General features: G+C 39.1%; 1 protein-coding gene across 4 annotated transcripts in view; it reads left to right on the top strand.

The window, feature by feature from the left end:
- Positions 1-12,181, top strand: part of PTPRK (protein tyrosine phosphatase receptor type K) — a 418,125-nt gene that overhangs the window by 319,886 nt on the left and 86,058 nt on the right. For all 4 annotated transcript variants that reach the window (XM_072855831.1, XM_072855828.1, XM_072855829.1 and 1 more), the window contains exon 8: positions 1,787-2,089. In XM_072855831.1, coding sequence (XP_072711932.1) covers positions 1,787-2,089 — 303 coding nt within the window. The remainder of the gene's footprint in view (positions 1-1,786; positions 2,090-12,181) is intronic.

Genomic DNA, 12,181 nt, shown 5'->3' with positions numbered 1-12,181 from the left:
TAGTATCATTCATATGAGAAAAAGGGCTCGTAATTTTTTTTCTTCTTCTTCTTCTAGTGGTTCTCTTCCTCTGTGACACCTGAGTGTGTTTGGGTTTTTTATAAGCGCTTGCAGTAGCCAAGGAAATACTGATTCTTTGAAGACTCTTACCAGCTCCTTCAGTAGATATACTCTGTTGCTACTTTTTTTTTTTTATGACTCCTCACACCTGTCTGTACTTGCTAAAGCACCAGCCACTGCTTACTCTATAAAGCCCCCTTTTTTTCCTCCTCTTCAAGTCTCTTATCTCTCAAGGACCTTTTCAATGCTATCTTTCAACTTCAGATCTCTGTTGTCTTGGTATACAATATGTTCACAAAGCTACTGCCCAGGAAGCTTACTTATTCATTTGTATTTTTCGCCATCTATATGATAAATTGGTACTTAAGGGCAAAGGGAACATGCCTGTTCAAAATCCAGAAAGGGAAGGATAGATCATGGAAACAAATAGGCACAATTTTTAATCCTTAACGCTCATCATGTTACTAGGAATACCTTTATGTTATATTTAGAACTTGGTTGTTTTGGTGTTTGAAACTAAATGTTTGCAGTTTGTCTGGCAAACTGCATGCTGAATAGATTACACTGATTCACATTTCCTTATTTCAATATACCATCTGTGCTTTTGGCTGGTTGTTAGCCTGGTTGGGACTCTCATTTCATAAATGCAAGTTACAAAGAACTGTTATGCCTAGAAGGAGAAATCCTGTTATTCAAGGAAGTGAAATATCTCCTCTGTTTTGACCTTACACCAGCATGGACATAAGGCTGAAGCTGTACCTACAGCAGGCTTTATTTTCTCTGGTGAAGAAGGATGTGTTCGCAAGGTATAAAGATCCCTTTGGTATATTTCCAGTGAAACTCTAGTATATATAGTCATGGTCATGATTTTCATTGTGTAATCATTTTAATTAAGTTCAATGATAAAAGTTAGTCTTGCATGAGGAATGAATGCACTAGAGAGACAATGAAAGATTGATGATGGCTTGGGGAGCATCATATACTCTGCTGGTGGAAATGCATGTGTGCAGAGCAGCTGAGCCTGGGTAGCAGGTCAGAGATTACCAGCTCAAAGCAATGTCCAGGCAAAGTTTTGGGGATCTGAAAGACGCGGGATACAATGGGAATATCCAAAAGCATTTTTGGTAATATTTCTATGGGGTTTTGCTTGAATGAATAGCTTCATTACTAAAATAATAAACATTAATTAATATCTGCATCATTTTTGTAAGTGCTAGTTTAGTAAGGTAATGAGTATAATTAGTATACAGCCTTGCTTGGTGGCATGATAAATCATAGTGTAGTGAACTCTTTACCACTGTGATGTATTATCTAATTTACACAGGTAAAAAAAAAGGTAAGGGGGAAGTGAAGAAGGGAAGCCAGCAGTGGCAGCTGGGTGGCCTTTTCGTCACTCTTCATGCATCTGCTGCCTGTATTCTCAATTGCTTTGAATCGCTGCACTGTTAATTAACAATTCTTTTTCTCACTGTTGCTAAGTCTTAATCACTGATTGAAACCTGCAAAGAGAGGCCGGAGAAGAATGAAGTAAAAAAACAGAGACCGGCAGGTTTTTTTCCTTTCAGGGTACTTGTACAAAGGATGATCCTTCTTCCAGTAATAAGTCTGTGTTTGTTGGGTATCTCCTTTGCTTTCACATTCCTGGAGGCATCATCTACCAGTTACAGTTCAGTGCAAGGATGAAGAATGTTAACGATGTTTTTCTTTGTTATATTCTGTTTTCTAGAACCTATGAGAACACCAAAAACATTGAAGATTGCTGAGATCCAGGCCAGACACATCGCTGTGGATTGGGAATCTCTAGGTTACAATATCACTCGTTGCCACACTTTCAATGTCACTATATGCTATCACTACTTCTGCGGACACAACGAGAGCAAGGCGGACTGCTTGGACATGGACCCCAAAGCACCCCAGCATGTTGTGGATCACCTGCCTCCCTACACGAATGTCAGCCTCAAAATGATCTTAACCAACCCAGAAGGGAGGAAGGAGAGCGAGGAGACCATTATCCAGACAGACGAAGACGGTATGTGTAAATGCTGTTAAGGAAATTATATCCAAGTCCAGTCTAGACAGGTGGAAGGAAATGACTTCGTGTGTTACAATATGTGTCCCGAAGGATGGAAGTTCTCTTCTATTCATGTATTAATTAGCCCTAAAACAGTAGCTTTAAAAGTATTATAGCTGTCACTCTGCATATATAGCCCAAACTGTCCACATACCGCAAGTCAAACTCAGTCTCTTTCTCGCAAGAAAAAGGAGGGTGCCTTCCCAGTCATTCCAAAAACATGCTAACACAGGTGACAAGAAACACGTGGTGGTGTTAGGTAGAGCTTCTTCATAGTATTAGGGACAAAATTTGAAAATTAATTTAATTCTGTAAATTTATATTTAAATATCAAGTTCAGTGCTTAAAGACTCTATTCAAGATGTAAAACCTCTTCAGCAAATATATTTGAGCAATAATTTATGTTGCAGGTTACAGTATATAGTAACTGTTAGCTGTTTGAAAGGCACCCATCAGATTAAAGTATTATTTTGACAACTTCGGAGCTGGACTCAATGATCTTATGGGTCCCTTCCAACTCGACATGTTCTATGATTCCTCTTTAAAATGCTCTCGATGAAGTTTCATTGACAAGACAGTTGAACTTACCTTAGCTGGGAAGAAAAAGAATAGATGTAGATGTTAATGATCACATTCAGTGGTTAGGCTATGAATCTTGGTATGAAAGAGATTAGAACAAAAATAGATATTTTTCCCTAATAATATTTAAAATGTGGTAGTAAAGAGCAATTTTAGTTTCCTTTTCTTATATTTAGATTTCATTAAAATATTGACAACAACAAAATGAAAATAGATACTGTCATACTTAACAAAAAAAGAATACTTGGACTAATGTAAGACTGTAGATACATAAGAAGATAAAATTGAAAAATGTAGTGTGTTTGCCTGTAAAATGGAGGAGATACTGTAGCTTTATATATGGATAGCAATCAAGGTTAGAATCCGGCAGCACTTTCTTGCCATATATTTTCAATTTTACAGGAAATAGAAAAGGAATATGTTTAGTGTTGCAATAAAGAAGAGAGAACAGCTTACTAAATAGGTAGAATATGAGGAGCTGTAGAGAGCTATAGAGACATAGATGCATCACATGAAGATTTATTGGCAAGTACAGAATTAGAATATTTCATGCAATTCAAATTTTAGCATTACTTTTTAAAAAAGTTAATTATAAATATAATCCATGATGAATTATTTCTGTATCTTTGTTTACTTTACAGATATTTGTGGTTGCTATTTTCCTTGAGGTTAAAAAGAAAAAAAAGTAGTAGTAATATTGTTATGTCCATGGGAAATGGATTTCTTTTCTTGAAAACTCAGTTAAAAAGAAAAGATTATGGTGTCTGATAGCCTTTATCTAGTCAGATGTGCGGAGATGGTGGCTGGTCACTATAGTAGTGCTTGTCAAGAGCAGAGTCAAGTGCATATATTTTGTCTTCTGGTTTTGTTGTGGATTATTCTTGGAAAGTGATGCACACAAGGTAGGTTTTGGTCTCAAGCTAGCACGCCAGTGTGCTATCAGTGAACATTATTTAGATTCAGCTTTGGTGTCAGAGGTACCACAGTGTAGAACCCTCACTCAGTGAACAAAAGTTGCTAAGGTAAACTATTTGAAGCAGATGTTGTTTTCGAGGAGGGATTAATACATTTTAAAAGGTACCTATATTTAGATGCACTGGTGGTAATAATGCTTGTGACCTGAAAGTTGCCTCTTGTGAGGTCTACTTAGTGATACTATTGGCAATAAAATGCAGATTTTTAATTGTGCGTTACTGATTGACTTGAAAGTCTATGTCCATTTTGTCATGTATTTCAAAATACAGAGTGTGCAAGCGATGTGCAGTATGGAGGGCTTTCAGCAGTCTCAGGGGATCAAAGGTGTATTCACACCTGCATCTCTCCTTGAGCTCTCATAGCAATAGTACACCAAGTTCTGTAGTTGACTGCCTCTGTGTACACTGCTAGTTTAGTCCCATGTCCAAGTGATCAAGTATCTGTCTGAAACTGTTTTAAAACACAGTTTGCAGCCTAAAGCGGGATTCAGACTAAGAAGATAAGAGGTACAGGAAGATACATGAGTCTGTGCCCCATATATTTCACATGTGGTCAGAAGTAGCCTCATTGTCATGATGATTTTTGCAGGTTTTTGTCGAATGAGCATGATGTTAATTACATAGTGGGGGCATTACCAGTGATTCATTTATGAGAAGGAAAGTAGAGGGACTATGGTATTTTCCTACATTTTTACAAATAACATTAATTAGAAATAGCCACTGATTACATGATTATCTGAAACTGTGCACTTATGTTGTGTACTTTGCATAAATAGAAACTTTGAAAACTCCAGATGACAACAACAGATAATTAACTTCTTGTTAGCTTTTCTGTAGTGCAATATTCTTTCCAATGCCATTCTTTCTTACAAGAATCTGCTAATCAAGTAACGACTTTGTAGACTGATGGAGTTAAAGGTGTCTACCCCACATTTTCTTGTCTCTTTTCGTCTTTACCATTTTGCCCTCATCTTATGTTGCTTTGTCCATCTTCCTCATGCTTCCAGCTCTCTGTCCCTTTCTTCTCTTTTTTTGTTGTTTTTTTGTTTTAATCTTTCCCTTCATCTCTCTTCTTCTATCATTTCACCTCCTCCCTTCTGCTGGGAGCTTTACACATATTTGAACTTCTGGGATTCCCTAAATGCAGAGGATCTCAGACTTTCGCGAGGCTCTGGTGTGAGACAGTGAGGATCTCTGGTTGTCTTTCACAAAGGTTCACGTTTGTATAGGGCTGTGTAGCTGGGCCAGACCTCCTGGAGTGATGAGTGATAACTGAGCAGTGTGTGGTACCAGGAGCAGAATTAACTCAGGAAACAATTAGTAGAAGAACAAGGTAAGATTCAGAAGCTGTGCTTCAGACCTTTGGAGCCATGACTGACAAATGAAGAAGGTTTTAATAGCTTGTAATTCAGTATCTGCAAGAAAGCAAAGCTAGGAATATTGGTCTGAAAATAGCCTCCTTTCTGGCCAGAGCTAGGTCTGAATACTTGGTGGTTTTAAGTATTTCTATTTAACTGGGATAGATGGAGTTAATCTTTAAAGTATATTGTACGAATTTGCAAAGAGCTGTATTCCATGTAAAAATTAAGGCCTTGAGCAATACGCTGTTAAACAAGTTGTACAAAAAGAAGATGAAAACAAGGAAATTTGTCACTGTTTTATGGGTGAAATGTCATTTTTCACTTTGGGGAGAGACCGTACCATCACTAAGATTTGGGAGAAAGCTCTTCGGAGTACCTGGGCACTCAGCATTATCTGTGCCATGACCGGGACTCACTGCTTCTCTTGGCTTGTATAGGAGATGGACAGTGTTTGAAGGATTTGATAAAGGAAAAAGAGGAAGGCTCGCACAATCTGGGGATGCATACATGCTGGGCAGAGATGATGTCTGGCATTCCGAACAAAGTACAAAAACCAGCAGTGAATTTATCACTTAGCATGAATCACCAGCGTGCACGCGTTCTCAGAGCTGCCTGTTCACAAGGGTGCTGCGAACTCAGAGGGACCCTTTTAAGAGCAGCGGATGGTGAAAGGGATTTAGGCAGATAAATGCTTCCTTAATTTTTAATTGGAAACGGATGCAAAAGGCAGTGGATTAACAGGAATAGTGACATTAGCTCTGAGAGAGCAGCTACAGAGAAAGCAAATCGTGAAGCTCAAAGTGTTTGAGGGTGATTTTATAACTAGTAAGGGAGTGTGTCAGCTAACAGCAGGCAAACAACTAATTGAAAAAGATCACTTGGAATAGGATAAGTACCCATTTTGGGGTTTAAAGTATACCAAAGCTTTCGTCTAAGCCAAACGACACGCTTATTGGACACAAACGAAGCCCCCTGATCTTTCAGAGAGTGTGGCTCATTCAGCTCCATGCAGAGGTATCTAGAGCTGTGATGCAGGGTTAAGACACCAACTGTCCAACCATTACTCATGCTCCTGGGAAAACTCCAGCAGGCTCACCACTCTGGGAAACAGCAGAGAAAGGGAGAAATGTTATAATTAGAGGACCAAAAAAAAATTAAAAAGTTAAATATTTAGTGTACTTTTTAAACGTGTGAAGAGGAAATACTTTCCACCAACTTTGAGGGAAGATTTTATGGAAATAGTTGACCTTTAGTATTTTTCGTGTTTGATAGTAGGGCTGTAAGTTGCCTTTACCAAAAAAAAATTATATATATATATTTTTTTTTTTTTTCTCCATTCACTATTTGATATGAGAAGCACTTTTCCTTTGTGCTTTTTTAAGTTGTTCTGGCACACCAGGAAAATACTGGGGGAGGGGGGGGGGAGAGGAGGTAGAAAATATGCTTCGATCAAAGGAAACGAACAAACAAACAATGCTTCAAGGAACTTTGGATAAACATAGCTATAAAAATCTACTAGTAGCATTGTAAAACTAACAGAAATAGCCCACCTGGGATAAAAGTTAATGCAGCAAGATGAGCAGGCAGTATGTCCGATGCTGCAAAGGAGGGCTGCAAAGATTGCTTGAAATGGCAAACTGTCTCGAAAAATGTGTAACTTATCTAGCTGAGTGACACGTGCGTGGATGTCAAGTGAACCCAGTATACTAATCCTATTGGGAAAAAATTGGCAAGGTTAATAAAGAGAAACCTATGACTACGAGATAAAAGTTTCAATGTGAAGTTGTCCATAAGTGCTGCTGCTAAAGGTATTGACCTCAGTCCTTGGCCAAAAAGGGAGACTAGTGACCTACGTGTCATGAGCAGCTGCAAAATTTAGTCAATATAGTCAAGTAAGGGAGGAACTTTTATGTCTTTAGCAGCAGTGAACTGAAACTGATTATAACCAACCGACTGCCATTGATAAAAGGAGCCTGGGACAACCTATTTGTCCTTCAGCTGCTGAAAATAACCCCAGTTCTTTTTTTCACATGGTAAGTAAGATTTGCTATTGGCATATCATCAAGAGAGAGAAAAAGTGGTTGCAGAAAGACACGTGAGCACTTTTTGTTAAAGACATCAGAAAAGTTGATTTGTGAGAAAGTAAGAAAAATATTGAAATTATTAGCAGAGATTTATTTTAAGCTTACACTGAACAAACGACAAATGAAGTAAGCTGTTTTAAGGTTTGCAGAGACTAGAAATACAAGCTAGGTTTTATATTAATAGCTCAGGAAAAATTGGCCCTGAAACACAGAATTATTTACCCTGGCTGAAACAACTTCCTACTTTCATTTCCTTTAGATACCTATATTAGAAGCTTTATAGCTGAAAAAGTGATACTGCATATGAGATTCTTTGTTGAAATGGTGCATTTGACATAATGATGCTTGCAAAGAGGCCAGAATTAGCAGCTATTTCGGCAGTTTGCAGTGGAATGAGGGCTTGCACCTGCACCCACGAGTTCCCATTATTCCCAAGCCGTGCGCTAGCTGAAAGCACTCTCTGAATATTGATTTGCATATTTTTAGAAAGTTGTAAGGTGTGTGAGTGTGTGAGGTTATTTCACCCTGACATGGAGAAACGTTTCCAAATCCCAGACATGAGGACTACTGAAGTCAGCGTTTGGTGTAAAAAGGCTTTAAACAAAATACTGTGTTAGGTGCCTGAGCCCCAGAATTCAGCAAATCCCCAACTCATGGAGTTAACCCCATTTGATATTTGCACCAGTGTCTACGGCAAGCACTGCCACCACTGAGACTGATTAGCCTCTGTCAGCTTGGTTAGTAGCTTGATTGTAAGCATTTATATTTGTTGTAGTAGTAATTTTATATAGGCTGGAAGGTATGGGGAGTTGTCGTTGGAGTGAGCGGGTCAGCGGCCATGTGGTCCAGCAGTGGCCCTGGGTGGGTGACGCAGACCCGTGCAGGGCTGTGGGCTTTTGCTGAGTGCCGGGGAGCGCAGCACAGTGCCCCCCCGCTGCCCACTGCCTGGGGAGGGCAGCACCCCTGCCACCTCCCAGGGCGCCCGCACCAGCCCTGCTCCTCCAGGAGGAGAGATCGTTAACCAAAGAGCATATGCACTGAAGGAGACTAGTAACATGCAATCAGTTTTCTTCTCAATAGCACTCAATAGCATTTTCTTCTTCACTGCAAATGCTGCAACCTGAGCAATTTCCAAATAAGTCATTTTTGTCACCACCTTTGGTGTAAATACTCTTATGGTAAAGACTAGTAACAACAATTCTGATTTTTTTCCCCTCCCTTTTTATTGTATAAAATTTGCTTCTATTTAAGCCTTAGTCTCGAGTTATAACAAAGCATAAAGTTAAAATGGTAAATCCCTCAGAAAAAGCAAAGGGAAAGGTGGGACATTTTAATTGCTTGCAACGGTTAAACAGTAGAAGAGACTGACTGTCACCATCTCCTGAAAATGAGCATCTACCTTTGGAGAAAGGCTGTAAGTTTGTTGCTGATACACTTTGCTTTTTGAGCACCACAAAGGAATTTTTTCCACTACAACTGTGCATATATCTGCACATAGCCTTTACCATATAGCATAATAATACTCTACACGGCTTTCACAGAGTATAATAATAATAAAAATACTCTGTTTACATGCACTTTCATTATTTTGCAGCAGGAAAACTGAAGCAATATAAATTCATTTTTATAGTGGTTGGTGTCAGTTAATAGGTCGTTCTTCCAGAAGTAATGTATTGTAATATAAATTTCCCGTTAAGTTAGTGTAGAACAAGGTTTAAGTGACACTATTTGTGAATAACAATTTATTTGTGACTGTGACATAATTTAATGCAAATATATTGCTCTAAAACGAATTGGTCTGATGTCAGATTGATGGTTTGTACTTTTATTATGCATAGTATTTATAAAAGTCCACCATCCCACATGTATATAGAAGAAAAGATTATCAGCTATTCACTATATGAATATATAGCTTCATTAAAAGGGCTCTGGAGATGCATGTAAATCGTGAAAGAAGAGCTTGTGATGTTTCCACTATAAAACCTTGCTGAAATTCCCTTTGAATTTGTTTTATGTTACTTTTATATACATGCGTGGTTTATGTTTGTATTCTTTTTTATAGGAAAAATTTTGTTTTGTTTGTTTAAGTTCAAAATCTCTTGTGAAACCCATACAGTTAAACCCACCTAAATTATTTCGCTTCTTCAGATAAGTGTAAATCTTGACTTATTGGAAGTTTAGCATAGAATAATGCATGTGAAAGAAGGAGTGTTTACTGTTGTTGTCACTGAGAGATGGTGGGGTCACACTTCACAAGGTCAGCAGATGGAAAGAAAATCAATGGAACCACAATCTTTTTAAAGAGAGGATGCGGAGGCCAAAAGGTCCGAGTCCAACTCCTCTAGCAGCTACTTATATTTTTTGAATTATTCAGATACCTGGCCATTGATAGGGAATCTTAAGTAATGTACTTCACCTTAATATACACTTGTAATAGTCTTGGGTGTTTTGATTTAGTATAGACTATCTGTAAGTCCAAGGGAAAGAGCAAGAGGAAGGAGGAAGAAGAATGGGAGTTGAGAAGGCAGCGAAGAGGTGCTGCGGTGAGCGATGTGGCTTCTGGAGATGCACACGCAAACCTGAAGAAAGCCTTTTGGGCTGTTTGTGAGGAGGCTTCCAAAAGCTGTTATTAGCACAAGGCTGATGTTTACCTGGCTGTTTCTCACTGGAGTCCTTGCTAAATACTGTGTGAAAGGGAACACTGCTTTGGAAAGGTGAAGTTTAAGGTATTTCTTAAGTCCTTAGAGTCTTGCTGGGAGTCATAGGAAATAGATGGCAATGGCTGCCTGCATGGAAAAAAGCAGTTTGAGTCTTCAAAATAGTTTTACCAACAGGTTACCTTGCTGCTGTTCTTTTGTTGGTGGTTTTCTGTTTCTTTCTAGGGGTTTTTTTACTACTTTCAGCCTTTTAAAAATTCTGTTTGTAACTAATAGCTGACCTGAGGACAAAGACATAAAAACACAAATGTGGAAGTTCAGGCATTATTTTGACTAACCTGACTGATGAATCTATGGGCCTGCTCACAGATGCTCTGTTCTTTAAGCAAATTCCTGCTCCTGCTTTTCTCTTTCCACGCTTCTGTTTGCCCCTTTGGTAAAGCTGTGCAAATAAAAGACACTTTTACTGTGGTTGAGTTGAAAAAATGGAAGGGAAGAAATAACTTCAGACCCACCAAAATGTGTCCTTCAAACTAAAATTAATTTATATTCCTTTTTCTAGGCATTTGAACTTGTATTTGTTTCTTTGTTTTAATCACAGTTGAGCTCTCAAATAATTTAAGCTAGATCCCAAGCTTCATTTTTGGTGAATTTGCAGGGGCGGGTGAGGTTTGTGGGAATTACTGTTCTCTTGTTCTAGACACTTTTGCTCTCTTTTACATTCTGACCTTATTTTTACTGGGATTCCCAGCAAGCTGCTCGTCACTGTGCTAGCTTCTGTTCTTGTGTCCTTCTCATGCCAGTGGGAAGAGAAGCATGAAACGAACTGGGATCATGTAGTTCCAGTCAGTTTAACATTGCTGCTGCTGCCACAAGCAACAAATTTTATATTGCAGGGGAAGAAAACACAGTCATGCGATGTGATGAGCCTGGAGGCTTCTCCCACTTGGGTGTTCACACAGAAAATGTAGGAGACTTTATGCAACCCTAAAACTTGGAGTCCTGTACCCAGTTTCAATTGAATATGAAACATGTTCTTTAAAAGCACCACAGAAAAAGTATTTTGCAGGTTTTTGAGCAATTGTGTCTGTTTTCTTTTGCAAGTTCTGGTGCATTCCTGTGTTCTCCCAAACACAGATGTACACCCACACACCCACACCCCCGTGTGCACGCATCTTCCAGCGAAAATGTTGTGTGCATCAAGGTATATTCATACCTCGTCTGAGATGTAGAGAAGAAAAACAATAGAGCATTTCCATGAAAAACAAAGCAGTGCCTACAGCAAGTCCCTGAATGCCATGGAGAGCGCACAGGGACTATCACGGCATGTCAGCCTTCATCCACTGCCCAGTCTGTATCGGGACACTGAAGCAAAGCAGCAACATGTGATTTTAGTTAACTTCTCCTAAGTCTTTGCTTGACAGATGGATGAACAGTTTCTGTGAAGCTCTCATCTGTTTACTTGTGGGCTTTTTTGACTCCATGAATTTATTATTAATGTGCCAAATTATGTTGTTTGTACCAAGGGTCAGATCATCATTTATAGCTTCCATGTAGACTGAAATAAATCCTGCTATTGAGACAGACCACTCACTCCTTGCTGCTGCTAGCACAGTGCCTGGCACTTCCTTTGATCCGGCAGGTTTTAATTTATTTTTACTCTTTGTAAAACTTCAGTCTGCTTTGATAATTAATACCCGAGAAATGTCATGCGTGAGGCTCACTGAAACTTGCATTGAAGAAAATAGGCTGATTAAGAAGGGGAGAGAAATATATGTCAATATATTAAATAGAATAACATTTTAGCTTGAAAGACTGCAGATTTGGACAACTTTGGCTTTTTGAGGGAGGAGGGTGTTTCTTTGGGTTCAGGGTTTCTTCAGGCACTCTCTTATCCTCATCCCCTTTCAGCATGTATGTGTTCAAATCTAGGTGAGCTGCTGTGGTTAAAAAGGAACCATATGTGTAGGCAAAAATATCTTGTAAGCTGAAATGGGAGATAACTGAGCGCTCCCGCCTGGTGTTGATGGGATTACCAGGTACTGTGAATCACTCGGGCAAAGAGGCCTGAGGTGACACTGCAGACTTGTTATTACACCAGGGATATTGGTTCCATTTAAAATAAGAACGTAGGGTCATCTTAGCGTGGTTCGGTTCAAAGCTTTGAAAATGTCTCTTATTGGAAAGATTTGAAGTAGGCAGTTTTTATCCTTCTGCAGCACGAGCACGTCAGTGGCTGAAAGCAGTGGCAGCTGAGCTGGTATGTTTGACCTGTGCCCAGCCCCCTCTTTAAACAAGGATTTCTTTTAAAACAACAAATCATAAGAAGCGGGGACTGAAAACCATTTTGTAAGCATTTCTCTCGTTTGGAAGATGGGGTATAACATAGGCTTTT

The sequence above is a fragment of the Ciconia boyciana genome, chromosome 3 (genome assembly GCF_034638445.1).
Source record: "Ciconia boyciana chromosome 3, ASM3463844v1, whole genome shotgun sequence".
Lineage (NCBI taxonomy): Eukaryota > Metazoa > Chordata > Aves > Ciconiiformes > Ciconiidae > Ciconia > Ciconia boyciana.
The sequence above is the reverse complement of the archived record's forward strand: the minus strand, read 5'-3'. Positions and strand labels throughout refer to the sequence as shown.